The sequence below is a fragment of the Bos grunniens genome, chromosome 16 (genome assembly GCF_055505025.1).
Source record: "Bos grunniens cultivar Pamir isolate PY7600 chromosome 16, Bosgru_T2T1.0, whole genome shotgun sequence".
NCBI classification, from domain to species: domain Eukaryota; kingdom Metazoa; phylum Chordata; class Mammalia; order Artiodactyla; family Bovidae; genus Bos; species Bos grunniens.
The window spans coordinates 53,668,022-53,682,433 of record NC_141180.1 but is presented as its reverse complement, the minus strand read 5'-3'; the positions used below and the strand labels follow the sequence as shown (position 1 = coordinate 53,682,433).

Here is a 14,412-nt window from a genome sequence, read left to right as displayed (position 1 = left end):
AAGGGGGGGAAGAGGCTGGGATGGATAAATTTGGAGATTGGGACTGACATAACACATGCTACTATATACAAAATAGATCACTAATAAGGACCTACTGCACAGCACAGAGAACTCTATACTCAGTGTTCTGTAATGACTTATATGAGGAAAAAAAAATTAAAAAAAAAAAAGAGTGGAGATATATATACATAACTGATTCACTTTGTTGTATAAATCTTGAAACACATTTTAACTATACTCCAAAATAAATCCTACAGATATTTCAGAAAAAAATGTGTATCTCATAAAAGGCTTCAAGCCAAGATAAACTAAGAATCTGCATAACTTAATAATAAGAAAACAACTCAATGTTTTAAGAGCAAAAGGTGAGGATACAAAATAAGATATCCAAATGATCAATAAGCATATGAAAAAATGCTCAACATTTTAGTCATTAGGAAAACAAATTTAGATCACAACAGGATACTATTTCACACCCAGTAGAACGGCTAAAATTAAAAGACTGAAAATACTCAAGTGTTGTTAAGAGTGTGGGCCAACTGGAAAGCTCACAAAATGCAAAACGGTATTACAGTCACTTGGAAAGAAGGTTGGCGGTTTCCTATAAAGTTAAACATACACTTGCCGCAGTTCCAGCAATTCCTCTCCTAGTTATTTACTCAAGAGAAATAAAAACACATGTTCTCGTTCTCTCTCTCTGACACACTATTATCTGAGGAAGCCAAAAACTGGAGAAAACCCAAGTGCCCACCAGCAGGGGAAAGGATACACAAACTGCAGTATATTCATTTAATGGAAAACTACTTAGCAAGAGAATGGATCAAACTAGTGAAAACTAGCAATGTGGATGAGTCTCTGCAACATTACATTGAGCAAAAGAAGCCAGACAAATGAGTATATCGATATGATTCTATTTACATAAAGTTCCCAAACAGGTGAAGTTAGAGCATGATGACAGAAGTCAGATTAGGGGTTACCTGGTACAGCATTTGTAAAGGGACTGACAACTACAAAGGAACACAGGAACTTTCTGAAGTGATGAAAATGTTCTCTATATTGACTGAAGTACCAGTTAAGCGTGCCAAAACTTACAGAACTGTAGGACTTCCCAAACGGCGCTAGTGGTAAAGAACCTATCTGCCAATGCAGGAGACATAAGAGACATGGGTTCAATCCCTGGGTCGGGAAGATTCCCTGGAGGAGGGCATGGCAACCCACTCCACTATTCTTGCCTGCAGAATCCCCATGGACAGAGGAGCCTGGTGGGCTACAGTCCATGGGGTTGTACAGAGTCGGATACGACTGAAGCAAGTTAACACGCACACGCACAGAACTGTATTTGTGCACTACAAACGTAAATAAAATTTCAATTTTAAAAAAGTAAGGTTACAGGATGAGAGTGACAAATGTGGAGCTATGCCAGTATGTCCTGATTCTTGAAAAGCCTCAAATCAGAACTCTGATTACAGGTAATAAACATAAGGAAGATTTGTTTTTTAATGACTAAATCTTTGGGGAGGGGGGACACTTATATCACTACTTTCCTGTTGATCAGAATGAAAAGTGCTAGTAAGATTAACTGTAAAACTGTTTGATTTTAATTAATAAGACTATCTCATTCAAAGACAGACAATGAAATAAAAACATTTCCTCTAGTGTACAAAATGCCTGGGAGGTCAAAACAGACTTTCATTTCTCCATATATAGTAAAAGACCCAGGCCAGGTTCAGCAGACCAGACTTTAGTTGAAAAAGAAGTAAACTATATACTTAAAAGACACCATCACCAGCCCAAACTCCTTAACTGATTACTTTAGTTAAAAGTGGTAAGATGGTCAAATAAGAGTATTTACACCAGGACTGGAGGTACTGGAACACAGCAACCCATCTCATGTAACTGTTTGAACTTGGACTTGAGTGTTTTCCATCAATAATCTTAAGAAATACTGAGCCAGGGGTAATAAATGGATAATGACTTAGAGGAATTTTAAGTATAGTCAATAAACAGAATCACTTGGCTAAGGCAAATTAGACTTCTGGAAGTCCAGAAACAAAGATATCCATCCAATATAGGTGGTTTAGTCGCTAAGTCATGTCCAACTCTTATGATCCCATGGACTATAGCCTGCCACGCTCCTCTGTCCATGGGATTCTCCAGGCAAAAATACTGGAATGGGTTGCCATCTCCTTCTCCAGGGGATCTTTCTGACTCAGGAATAGAACTTGGGTCTCCTGCATTGCAGGTAGATGATTTACCAACTGAGCTATGAGGAAGCCCTAAGATATCCAGTGTTCAATTCAGACATTACTTTGGGTTGGGTTCAACTCTTTTGTGTCACAGTAACCTCACTTCACTTAACAGCAAACATTTTAACTTATTACAGACAGAATACCTCAACACAGTAAGAAATACAGTAAAATTCAGCATTTTTTGTAAGGACAAGTCTGAGTGATTTTTAACTCTTCTCTGACCTTACAGTGAAGGTATTTTTACTTTCCTGAAACTATGGGTAAGTGTAAAGGGTGATACAGGTCAAGTAACACTTGAATGATTAAAAATTCTGAGATTATGAAAACATACACGAGGTCATTTTCTCTCTGTGTTTAGTCTCCAGAAACATTAAAAATTACAGTCTCTCAAGAACACTCTCTCAGAGGCAACCATTTTGCTTTTTCTCATAAATTCATACTTACTACTCTCAATTCTAATTGCTCTTCTACCTTTAAGAGCATTGCTTACCTCTTTTGATATAGATGATTTTACTTTCTTGAAAGCTTCTTCAAAGTGCTTCTGACTAATCTTCAGTTCACCTGTGGAGCAAATGCATGAACATACATAATTTTTGGGTATGGTAAGCTAACTGTGATTTATAACTAAATTTTTCTTGAGAGACTTACAAGCATTCAAGGCAAACACTGAGGCAATTAACGACACTGGCTCTATTCTTTTTCAGAGCAATATTCAAGCCAGATATATTCTGCTCATCAAAGTTATAGACAGTTTTTCATTTTCATTTAATTTACATATACCAGACCACCTGACCTGCCTCTTGAGAAATGTGTATGCAGGTCAGGAAGCAACAGTTAGAACTGGACATGGAACAACAGACTGGTTCCAAATAGGAAAAGGAGTACGTCAAGGCTGTATATTGTCACCCTGCTTATTTAACTTTTATGTGGAGTACATCATGAGAAATGCTGGACTGGAAGAAACACAAGCTGGAATCAAGATTGCCAAGAGAAATATCAATAACCTCAGATATGCAGATGACACCACCCTTATGGCAGAAAGTGAAGAGGAACTCAAAAGCCTCTTGATGAAAGTGAAAGAGGAGAGTGAAAAAGTTGGCTTAAAGCTCAACATTCAGAAAACTAATCATGGCACCTGGTCCCATCACTTCATGGGAAATAGATGGGGAAACAGTGGAAACAGTGTCAGACTATTTTTTGGGCTCCAAAATCACTGCAGATGATGACTGCAACCATGAAATTAAAAGACGCTTACTCCTTGGAAGGAAAGTTATGACCAACCTAGATAGCATATTCAAAAGCAGAGACATTACTTTGCCAACAAAGATTTGTCTAGTCAAGGCTATGGTTTTTCCTGTGGTCATGTATGGATGTGAGAGGTGGACTGTGAAGAAGGCTGAGTAAAGAAGAATTGATGCTTTTGAACTGTGGTGTTGGAGAAGACTCTTGAGAGTCCCTTGGACTGCAAGGAGATCCAACCAGTCCATTCTGAAGGAGATCAGCCCTGGGATTTCTTTGGAAGGAATGATGCTAAAGCTGAAACTCCAGTACTTTGGCCACCTCATGTGAAGAGTTGACTCATTGGAAACTCCCTATGCTGGGAGGGATTGAGGGCAGGAGGAGAAGGGGACGACAGAGGATGAGATGGCTGGATGGCATCACTGACTCGATGGACGTGAGTCTGAGTGAACTCCGGGAGTTGGTGATGGACAGGGAAGCCTGGCACGCTGCGATTCATGGGGTCGCAAAGAGTCAGACACGACTGAGCAACTGAACTGAACTGAACTGAACCATATTTAATTTTCCATAAGTTATGTCATAGATTTTAAAAGCATAGTCTTTTTTTCCCCCCAGCAATCAAAACAGTTTATTATGGGACAAATTATATTAAAAAGTATTTTGTCCATATTTAATTAGAAAGGAGATTCTTATCCTTAAAAAAGATAAATGGTTCATATATTCTGTTACTTTGTGTTCCCCTCAGCTCTACTAAGATACTGTTGGTACATAATAAATATAAGTTAACTTTAAGAAGTACAGTGTGACACGATGATCTACTGCAAAATGGTTACCACAGTAAGGTTAGTTAACACCTCCAGCCCCTCATGATCACCTTTTTATTTATTTTTGTGGTGATACTTATTATGATCTACCCTCTGAACAGCTTTCAAGTTCAGCTGACCCTTGAACAATGTGAAGGTTAGGAGTGGTGGCCCTCAGTCAAAAATCTATGTATAACTTTATAGCTGACTCTCTGAATCTGTAGTTCTTTTTCTGTAGATTCAACCAAGCATGGATCGTGTAGTCCTGTACTACATATTTACTGAAGAAAATCCACATGTATAAGTGGAACTGCACAGTTCAAACCCAGGTTAACTGTATATAACACACTACTGATAATTAGTACACAGGATCCTCAGAATTTATTCATCATATAGCAGGAAATTTGTACCCTCTGATCAATACCTCCCCATTTTTCCCACTCTCTGGCTCATCATAGTTTAATGTAGTAAGAGAACTATCACTCATTAACAGATAACCCCGTTATCTTTGTATTGTTTAACTTAATGGCAATGTTCAGGACAAAGCATCAGAATTCTTCTCTTTCAAGATAATTCAAATTAATTTAACTAAGAATGGAAAACAGAATTCCATATTACTTAAGGGTACATACACATAATGAGATGAATGGAGTTACATCATAACACATAATACATACAGGTCATATGGCAACACTGGACTGGAAGGGCGCTTTGATTCCTTGTAAGGTTATGCCAACACACGTAAGAGAAATCCAGTACCTAAATGTTACTTAAGAAAGGCTTCGCTTACAATCATATGACAACTTACGAGATGACAATTCATACTTAAAATAGTACTAATATATAAATTAAGAAAGTGTATTTACCTAAAAGTAAAATACAATGTGTAGCTGAACATGTCAAATGGAAGTTGAATGGCATTACTGATTTCAGGTTCAGTAAGATATCAATGCAAAGTCCCTCAAGGACAGGCAGCTGGAAATGAAAACTGCAGCAAAGCAGGGATGTCAGAATCTGTTACACATATTTATAAGAAGACATCCCATTAGAGTTATTAGGAGCAGTCAATACACATACAGAGGCCTGCTAATTTTTAGTGACAAACAAATCCAAATATAGTTATCATAATCAGCTCTCAGGCAGCATAGTACCACATAAGGATTTTTTACATGACATTCTGATTTTGTGAATTATATCCCACCCACTTTCAAAACAAACTTAAAACAGCTTACATAAAAGAAGTTCAGATAACTGAATCTTCAAATTAAACAACCAAAAGCTCAGGGACTTCATGATTAAGATACGAGTGTTGATTTTCTGGGTTTGCTGAGGCTGTCTGCAGCGGCGCAGGCCTCAATATTGGACAGTATACAATCTATGTAACAAAAACTACTGGAGGATACTGCAGCAGCGTCAGGAGTGACAAGAGCAGCCACTTGTATGGCCTTACTTCTACAGCAGGCTATCCACTGTATGACAACCTACGTTCTTGTGTGACGGCATCTTATCAGACATGGTCTCAGCATTCCTTGGGCTTCCCAGGTGGCTCAGACAGTGAAGAATCCTCCTGAAATGTGGGAGACCTAGGTTCAATACCTGAGCTGGGAAGATCCCCTGGAGGAGGGCAAGGCAACCCACTCCAGTATTCTTGCCTGGAGAATCCCCATGGAGAAAGGATCCTGGCGGGCTACAGTCCACAGGCTCGCAAAGAGTTGGATACAACAGCGACTAAGCAGCAGCAGCATTCCTCATCTACACTAACACAGAAGCACTCTCAGGGCAATGCAGCCAGCCAGGGCAAGTGCAGCAGCTTACTGACCTCCTGGAGAACAACTCATCAGTAAAGGACGGGATTAGGGAAAGTAAGCTTTAAGGAAGGAGTAGAGCTCAATGGATGAGCTGTTAACAAGATATTTGGAAAAACCAGATTTTGAATAAATGCTATGAGAAATTCAAAACATGAAGACTCCGACAGAACTAGACTTTTATGCTTAAGCATGGAGAAAATGTTAGGAGCTGAAGTAGACAGACTTCTGAAGTCTGAGGTGCAGATCTGGAGATACTATAGACTTGATGGGATGAAATCAGTCTTGTGCAGATCTTAAGATAACTATAGACTTGATGGATGAATCAATCTCCTTGGAGGGAGTCTCTGAAACAAGTTTGCCAAGGCTATTTTCCCACAGTGAAGAAGTCCATGCTATTCAGAAGCTGTTTCTTTTTTTTTTTTTTAAGATGGAGGCAATATTTATTTAAAGGGCAATTCAACAGTCCACAGAACTAAAGCAACCTTTTTACTTCTAAGACACATGTTACAAGTTCAAACAATCTTCACATTGGTAAAAACAATTGGCATCCATAAGATTATGATTTTTAATTTTGTTGCCAATGAAGATTTCCTTCCATCAAACCTGTCAATCTTGAACATTCTGGCTAAATATAGGTTTGTGGTTTTTAAAAGTCACTCTGTTTCAAAGTCTGTCTTTCCTTACACAAAGATAGAAGTTATTTCAACATACCTTGTATTTTTGTCCTGAGCACTAAGAGGAACACTCTGCTAACCTAGTTACCCATAAATGTTCATTACAGAAAGGGCCTGGTTACTGAACTGAAGGAAGATATTTCAGTACACTCTTTTTTTAGGTCATGCTAGTTGCCATTTTGTAAAATTTCTTTTCTCTCCTTTGCTTTTTTTCCTTATTTAGTTCAATTTTTCTAATGGTAGGAAATATAAAATAGCCCTAGATGGCTCCATGGGCCAGTGTGATGACTGGTTTTGTTTTTCACTAGGAGATAAAAAGAATCCGCCTGCCAATGCAGGGGATGCAAGGGATGCAGGTTCAATCTCTGGGTTGGAAAGAGCCCTTGGAAGAGGAAATGGCAACCCACTCCTGTATTCTTGACTGGAAAATTCCATGGACAGATCCACGGGGTTACAAAGAATCTGGCACAACTGAGTGACTGAGCACACAGCATACAATGCATTTATAAGCATTTTAATATTCTGTAAAGTGGACTAGAAATATAATTTTACAGACAGGACAACATGTTTGCTTTTATTTTAAAAGAAGCACTACTTATGAAAATCTGAACTGTGGGATATTTTTTGATTTGAGAGAAGTAAACCTCATTTGCAGAAACTTGTGGCCATGATTCTGTAAAGTATCATAGTCAACAGTGTGTCTTTAACAAGTTTCTTGTAGTTACAAATAGGCAGTTAGCATACTGTGTGATTATAACATTATATAAGCAGCTTTCTAATGATCATAAGGTATCAAAGTGAAAAAACATGTAATTCAGCAATTGAAAGTGCGATGCTAAAGCTGAAATTCCAATACTTTGGCCACCTCATGAGAAAAGTTGACTCACTGGAGAAGACTCTGATGCTGGGAGGGATTGGGGGCAGGAGGAGAAGGGGACGACAGAGGATGAGATGGCTGGATGGCATCACTGACTCGATGGACGTTTGAGTCTGAGTGAACTCCGGGAGTTGGTGATGGACAGGGAGGCCTGGCGTGCTGGGATTCATGGGGTCGCAAAGAGTTGGACACGACTGAGTGACTGAACTGAACTGAACAGCTGTGTCTTCACTGATGAAAACAATTCATATACACTTTAAATTGTCCAGGTACAAGTAAGCATTGTCCAAGCAAGAGTGATGGCTGGGTGAATAATCTCTTTGCTGGGTAAGTGAGTGCTTAAGGACCTAGGTCAGTGTCTAGAAACTTAACTTTATATTGTTGTACACATTCTACTCCTACAAAGCATTTTGCATGCCGTACATTTAAAGTAAAATAACATTCTAATTTTAAAGATATAAAACTGTTTTTTAGATATGTATGTATACACATAGCTTGTTCTTATGGTTTCAAATTCTTCAGCCCTACTTTTTAAAAAGTTTTTACACATTATAATTCACTTTATACTTTGTGGATCTTCCTTCCTCCCCTTTCCCACCTGTCAACTTTTTATTCCATGTCAGTGTCATATGTGAAGGTACCAAATGACATCCAATTACCTCCTAGTAAAATTACTCTGAAAAATTTCACATAGCTAGACAAGAATACTAACTTATTTAAAGAAATCTCAAAGTTGATGTGCAGTGGCTATACCAAATGACAGATTTTTTTTTTTAAAAGACTCCCTAAAAGAGGCCAATTCCTGATATACTTTTGATTTTGGTTGAAGTCATATCTACTCTTAAATAATAACTGGCGGCTTATGTTTCTATCCTTTCTTTCCAGTTCTTTCTATTCTGCACTGATACTTTAAAGTTTAAGTGAAATTTGACACAAAGAAGTACATCAATGGTCCTTCTTTTTACCTTTTAAACTAGAGTCAAATTTTAATTCTGAAACCAGGGAATTCAGCCCTCTTTCTTTAAAAACAAGATAACATCTTGTTTTTCAGGTTTATTTTTTTTTCCAACTTAATACTTCTTACTGAAAGTCTTGCTCTTATGCATAGCATTCAGATATTTAAGCACATAAATCTTATTATTTCTGAGGAAAAAAGAATAGTAGTGGAATAACTACAAAAGTAATACAGCAGAATAACTGCAAAAGTAGTGCTGTACAGAGAAGAGGTCAGTCAATGCCATGACTCCTATTTGTATTAAGCTGAAATATGGAAATCAGCAAAGGTGAAGTATACTTATTTTCAGCTCTGGCTGTATCAGGCCCCAAACTATGGAAGATGGAACATGTTTTAGACCATGGTGGACGGGGATGATGGACGGAGACCTATTTTTAAGAGGACCATGTTGGTGGTCAGTAGAATTCAACCTCAAAGAGGGAGATTCCTGAACATATACTGAGGAAACTGTAAGACAGAATCACTGCAAAATTTTCAAGTTTTTTCAAAAACAAAGTTAATATCTGCATACATCCTCCTATACACTAAGTAACCCAGAACAACAAAATGGCATTAGACTTGAATTTGGGGTATACAATTTTAGTGTTACCTTAATTTTTGGATAATGCTTTTTCCTAAAATTATACCATCTACGGGAAGTGGCTTAAGTTTTAAATCTGATAAATTTTCAAGGCATAATGTTGGAAATTATAGAAAACTGCACAGGCATTTGGAGTTTATACCATTTTTCTTAGATTGCATTAGTCAAGCTTTGGCATTTCTTTTAAATTTGAAGACCCCCAATATGCCAAACTCTCAGATGTCAGTGGAGCAAAGAATTGAAGGCAAAATGGTGATTCAAAGACTGTCCCCTCTAAATCCCTCCTTCTTGTCTCTGAAATGGTACTTTGGAAGGCATTTAGACAGCAGATTGGTTTGGGAGCCTCTATATATGCATGTAAGTTTACTGGCAACCCACTCCAGTACTCTTTGCCTGGAAAATTCCATGGACAGAGGAGCCTGGTATGCTGCAGTCCATGGGGTCACGAAGAGTCGGACATGACTGAGAGACTTCACTTTCACTTTTCACTTTCATGCATTGGAGAAGGAAATGGCAACCCACTCCAGTGTTCTTGCCTGGAGAATCCCAAGGACGGTGGAGCCTGGTGGGCTGCTGTCTATGGGGTCGCGCAGAGTCGTACACGACTGAAGCGACTTAGCAGCAGCAGCAGCAGCATCCCTCAACTTGGTTTTATAGAAAAGATAACATCTTTGTTTCTATTATACTGTATTTCATCTGTCTGATTTCTATGGCAGGTTAGATTTTCCTGGTCCTATAGGGTACATTTTGCCTTAATAAATGTTTGTATACATAACAGTGGTTCACTTCTTAGTCTGGAGCATTTTCCCCCCTTATAAATGTTTGTTAAACATAAAAAAAGGGGGTGGGGGAAGGAGAGGATGGGACAAATGGAAAGAGTAACATAGAAACATATATACTACCATATGTAAAATAGGTAGCCAGTGGGAATTTGCTGTATGACTGAGGGAACTCAAACCAAGGCTCTGTGACAACCTGGAGGGGTGGGATGAGTTAGGAGGTAAGAAGAAGGTTCAAGAGAGAAGGGATATATGTATACTGATGGCTGATTCATGATGATGTATGCTAGAAATCAACACAATATTATAAAGCAATTATCCTTCAATTAAAAATAAATCAATTTTTAAAAAGTAAAGCCTAAATAATTAAAAAAAAAAAAGGAGATATGTGTGTTGATAAATCTAAGCTAAGCATATGCTGCTGTAACTGTAAACAAAAGTTAGCTCCAAGATTCCTGGTAGCCAAAGAAAAAAGGGAAAAGAATAAATGAAATAAACACAAATAAAGAAACATCTTCTGGGAAATCTAATGAATAAAAGGAGATCAATACAGGTTTGAACTTGAGATCAAAGTACAGGTTTTGAGGAAAAGGTAGGTCTTTCTGAAGAAAGTATTCGACAGTACTAAATGTATATGTTCAAAGACGGCCACATACTGCAACCGATCAAACAATCCTCCCAGAAACCAAGCAAAGCAGAGGCTATTTCTCTACTTGACAGTCAGACTGCAGGTCACAAATAAAGCATTTTCATCTACACACTGCTGCTAGGTCGCTTCAGTAGTGTCTGACTCTTTGCGACCCCATAGACTGCAGCCCACTAGGCTCCTCCGTCCATGGAATTTTCCAGGCAAGAGTACTACACACCCAAATGGTATTCTCAAACACACTGTCAAATATGAAGAACAGGGTAAAGCTGTTGAGATGTCCCAAAAGAAAGTGTAGGTATATGGAAAGTCATTTCAATTTTCATTTCTTATGTGTTTTCTAAGTTCTACAGGTTAGGTTACATTTTAACCATAGGTATTGCCCTAACACGGAGAAGGCAATGGCACCCCACTCCAGTACTCTTGCCTGGAAAATCCCATGGACGGAGGAGCCTGGTAGGCTGCAGTCCATGGGGTCGCTGAGAGTCAGACACGACTGAGCGACTTCACTTTCACTTTTCACTTTCATGCATTGGAGGAGGAAATGGCAACCCACTCCAGTGTTCTTGCCTGGAGAATCCCAGGGGTGGCGGAGCCTGGTGGGCTGCCATCTTTGGGGTCACACAGAGTCGGACACCACTGAAGTGACTTAGCAGCAGCAGCACTGCCCTAACAAAAAGAATGAGGAGGTTTTCCAGGACTGATAAACAGACCAAACTCATGATGCAAACAGTATATGTATGATGATAAGCAAAGACAGAATACATTGTATAAGGCACCAAGTAACTGCTATTATTATAGTTGTCAGCTACAGAGGTTATATAATATTCCAGAACAGCTGCTAAAGGTCTCATCAGAAAAGTGTCAGTTTTAATATCACAGATGATAAATGCTAGGAAATGGTCATTTTCCAGGTTAACAGTGGCATTATGTACCCAGAGTGATAATTAACTAGGACTGAGAGATTCTGGCGAGAACTGTACCTTTTTCACTTCCACTCTTCTGTCTTGCCATTTCCTGCTTCAAGGCACAGATAGAAGCCTCCCGTACCAAAGCAGAGAGATCTGCACCCCTGAAATAAGAGAAGAGCTCTTAACTCATTTATTCTTAGACACTGTGCAAAAGCCCAGAAAAAAGTCTGAAAGCAATTTCCTTTTTTCTTTAAATGTATTTTTTGAAAGCAGTGAATTTGTGATAATATTGCTTGTTTTATGTTTTGGTTTTTTGGCCAAGAAGCATGTGGGATCTTGGCTGCTCGATCAGGGATCGAATCTGTGTGCCCTGCATTGGAAGGCAAAGTCTGGACTGGATCACCAGGGAAGTCCTGTAATTTTCTTTTAAGTCACATATTAAACGTTTAGGAAAGAAACTGACCAATAAAGGTGGGATAAACCAATCATGGTCACTAGGAAAGAGCTTTTAGTTTTTACTCAAAATACTTCTAAGTTTTAGAAGAAAGGAAATTATGAAGGAAACATGCAGTGAGTCAAATATTCTCACGCTAATCACTATAGATAGTAATGTTAATATAAAAAGTCTCAAACAGTCAGAAGAAAGCAACCTACACATTATTTACTGTAAAATTTTATTCACAAGGCTCATGCTAAAGTACAAACTGGCCCATTACAAGTATATACCATTAATATATTACCTAAAGTCTAAACTAAGCTTATATAAAAAGTCATTTAGGACCCCTAGTTCAAAAAAGGAAAATACAAAGGCTAAAGAGTTTGATGCATTTGATTCAAGCTCAAGCTGAATTGACACATCATAAATTACTTAAAATATGACAAGAACTAACAAGCCTTCATTTAATTGGTCTGTGTAATAACATGCTGAATCAGCATGGTTCTTGCGTTCAATGAAAGATGTTGGGGTTGACTGGTGTTTCAATACATTACATCTTTAACAGGATTCTTTGAGAAAGAGTTTCAACTGGGAGATAAAAACCTCATCTTTAAAATTAAAATCCTCATCTCTAGACAAACTAATTTAATATATAATGCTGATAATCCACATACCTAAGATTATTAAATTTAGTTTAAATTATTAACTGAACTCAATGTTTCTGCTGGTTAGGTGTTAGGTTTGTAATATTATTTAACAATCATACATATGCTCTTGCTGCTGCTGCTGCTAAGCCGCTTCAGTCGTGTCTGACTCTGTGCGACCCCATAGACGGCAGCCCACCAGGCTTCCCCGTCCCTGGGATCCTCCAGGCAAGAACACTGGAGTGGGTACATACATGCCAGGGTATTCATTTCTTTGTGAAAAGCGTGAAAGTGTTAGTCACTCAGTCATGTCCAACTCTATGTGACACCATGGATTGTAGCCCACCAGGCTCCTCTGCCCATAAAATTCTTCAGACAAGAATACCAGAGTGGGTTGCCATTCCCTTCTCCAGGGCATCTTTCCGATCCAGGGCTCAAACCCAGGTCTCTTGCATTCACAGAGATTCTTTACTGTCTGAGACATGGGGGAAACCCCAAATGTTAAATCAACACTGGTGCAGAGACACCATTAACTAATGTAACAAGTAGCTGAAGGCTGCAGTCTTATACAGTCCCTGTGATGACAGTGGTATTAAAACCCAAAACATATACCATTCAAGTTTAACCCTGACCCATTTAATAAATGACCTCCTATGTGGTATAATCCAAAAGATTGGCCCAGGGTCAGTTCTGCATCAAAACTGCCTCTATTATCAACTGAAAATCTTTTCAGATTTTAGCACTCAAATACATAAACTACTCACTTAAGTCCTATTTTCTTTAGCAGTAAGTTCGTTAACTACAGACTGGCACGCATTTGATTCCCAACGAGGGAAAAAGGTACATTCTCCTTAAAGGTAATGCAGGGCTTTTACACAGGCCCTTCAACACCATGGCCTGGGACTGACCATTTCCCCTCCACTGAGACAGTCACCGCTTTTTTAAGTGAGACAAGAGTCCCAACTGGAGTGCAGCAAATCTCTCAGGAGCACTAGGGGAGCGGTAGCAGAACAAAGATCAAGACTCAGATCCCTAAGATGTTTATGTATGAAAAAACTGGAAATTAGACCCTGGATCCTGGCCACACTCCCTAAAAGTGAGTAGCATGGTTTCAAGTGTAATCATCTCATGAGACAGTTTTGTGAAAATCTTCAACCAGAACTGGAAAGAACTGGGTGCCTGTATCAGTACCGGTAGTTATGTTCTTCGGATATAAATTTACACTGTGAACAACAGACTCTAGAAGACCTCGAAGATTAAAACACTACCTTCCTTGACTGACTTAGCTTCAGAAAGCACATTTATTTGGCTTTCAGCTATAGGAATATCATGAACACCAAGTATATTGTGGACAATCAACAGGGATAAGCCAGAGGAGAACTCCCTGGTGGTCTAGTGGTTAAAACTCCATGTTTCGATGGCAGGGAGCATGGGTTCAATCCCTGCTTGGGGAAGTAAGATCCCACATGCTTTGAGATTCACCACCTCATTAAAAAAAAAAAAAAAACCCCAAACGGAGGGAGAGATGTGCCCTGTTAAATGTGAATTTCATTTTCTTCCCTGTGACCCAAAATTGGGAAAGTTACTATAATGAAGTTTTATGATAATGAAGAAAACAACAAAAACTCGTAACAACCATAAACTATGAAGTAGAAATATCTGACCTCCTGTTTTCATAGATTGTGTGGATATTAATAGGTGTGCTATGAAAAATGCATTCTGAGGCTTGAAAAGCTTGTAGATTATTTTCT

The 14,412-nt window shown here is 38.6% G+C and overlaps 1 protein-coding gene across 6 annotated transcripts in view; it reads right to left on the bottom strand.

Moving 5' to 3' along the window:
* NVL (nuclear VCP like) overlaps window positions 1–14,412 on the bottom strand; it is an 87,415-nt gene that overhangs the window by 6,433 nt on the left and 66,570 nt on the right. For 4 of the 6 annotated variants that reach the window (XM_086345181.1, XM_086345179.1, XM_086345182.1 and 1 more), the window contains 2 exons: window positions 11,654–11,742; window positions 2,740–2,810 (listed from right to left, as the gene is read on the bottom strand). In XM_086345181.1, coding sequence (XP_086201307.1) covers window positions 2,740–2,810; window positions 11,654–11,742 — 160 coding nt within the window. Of the gene's footprint in view, window positions 1–2,739; window positions 2,811–4,649; window positions 5,859–11,653; window positions 11,743–14,412 lie in introns of those variants that run through there. The other 2 variants (XM_086345184.1, XM_086345180.1) reach the window with 1 other exon arrangement.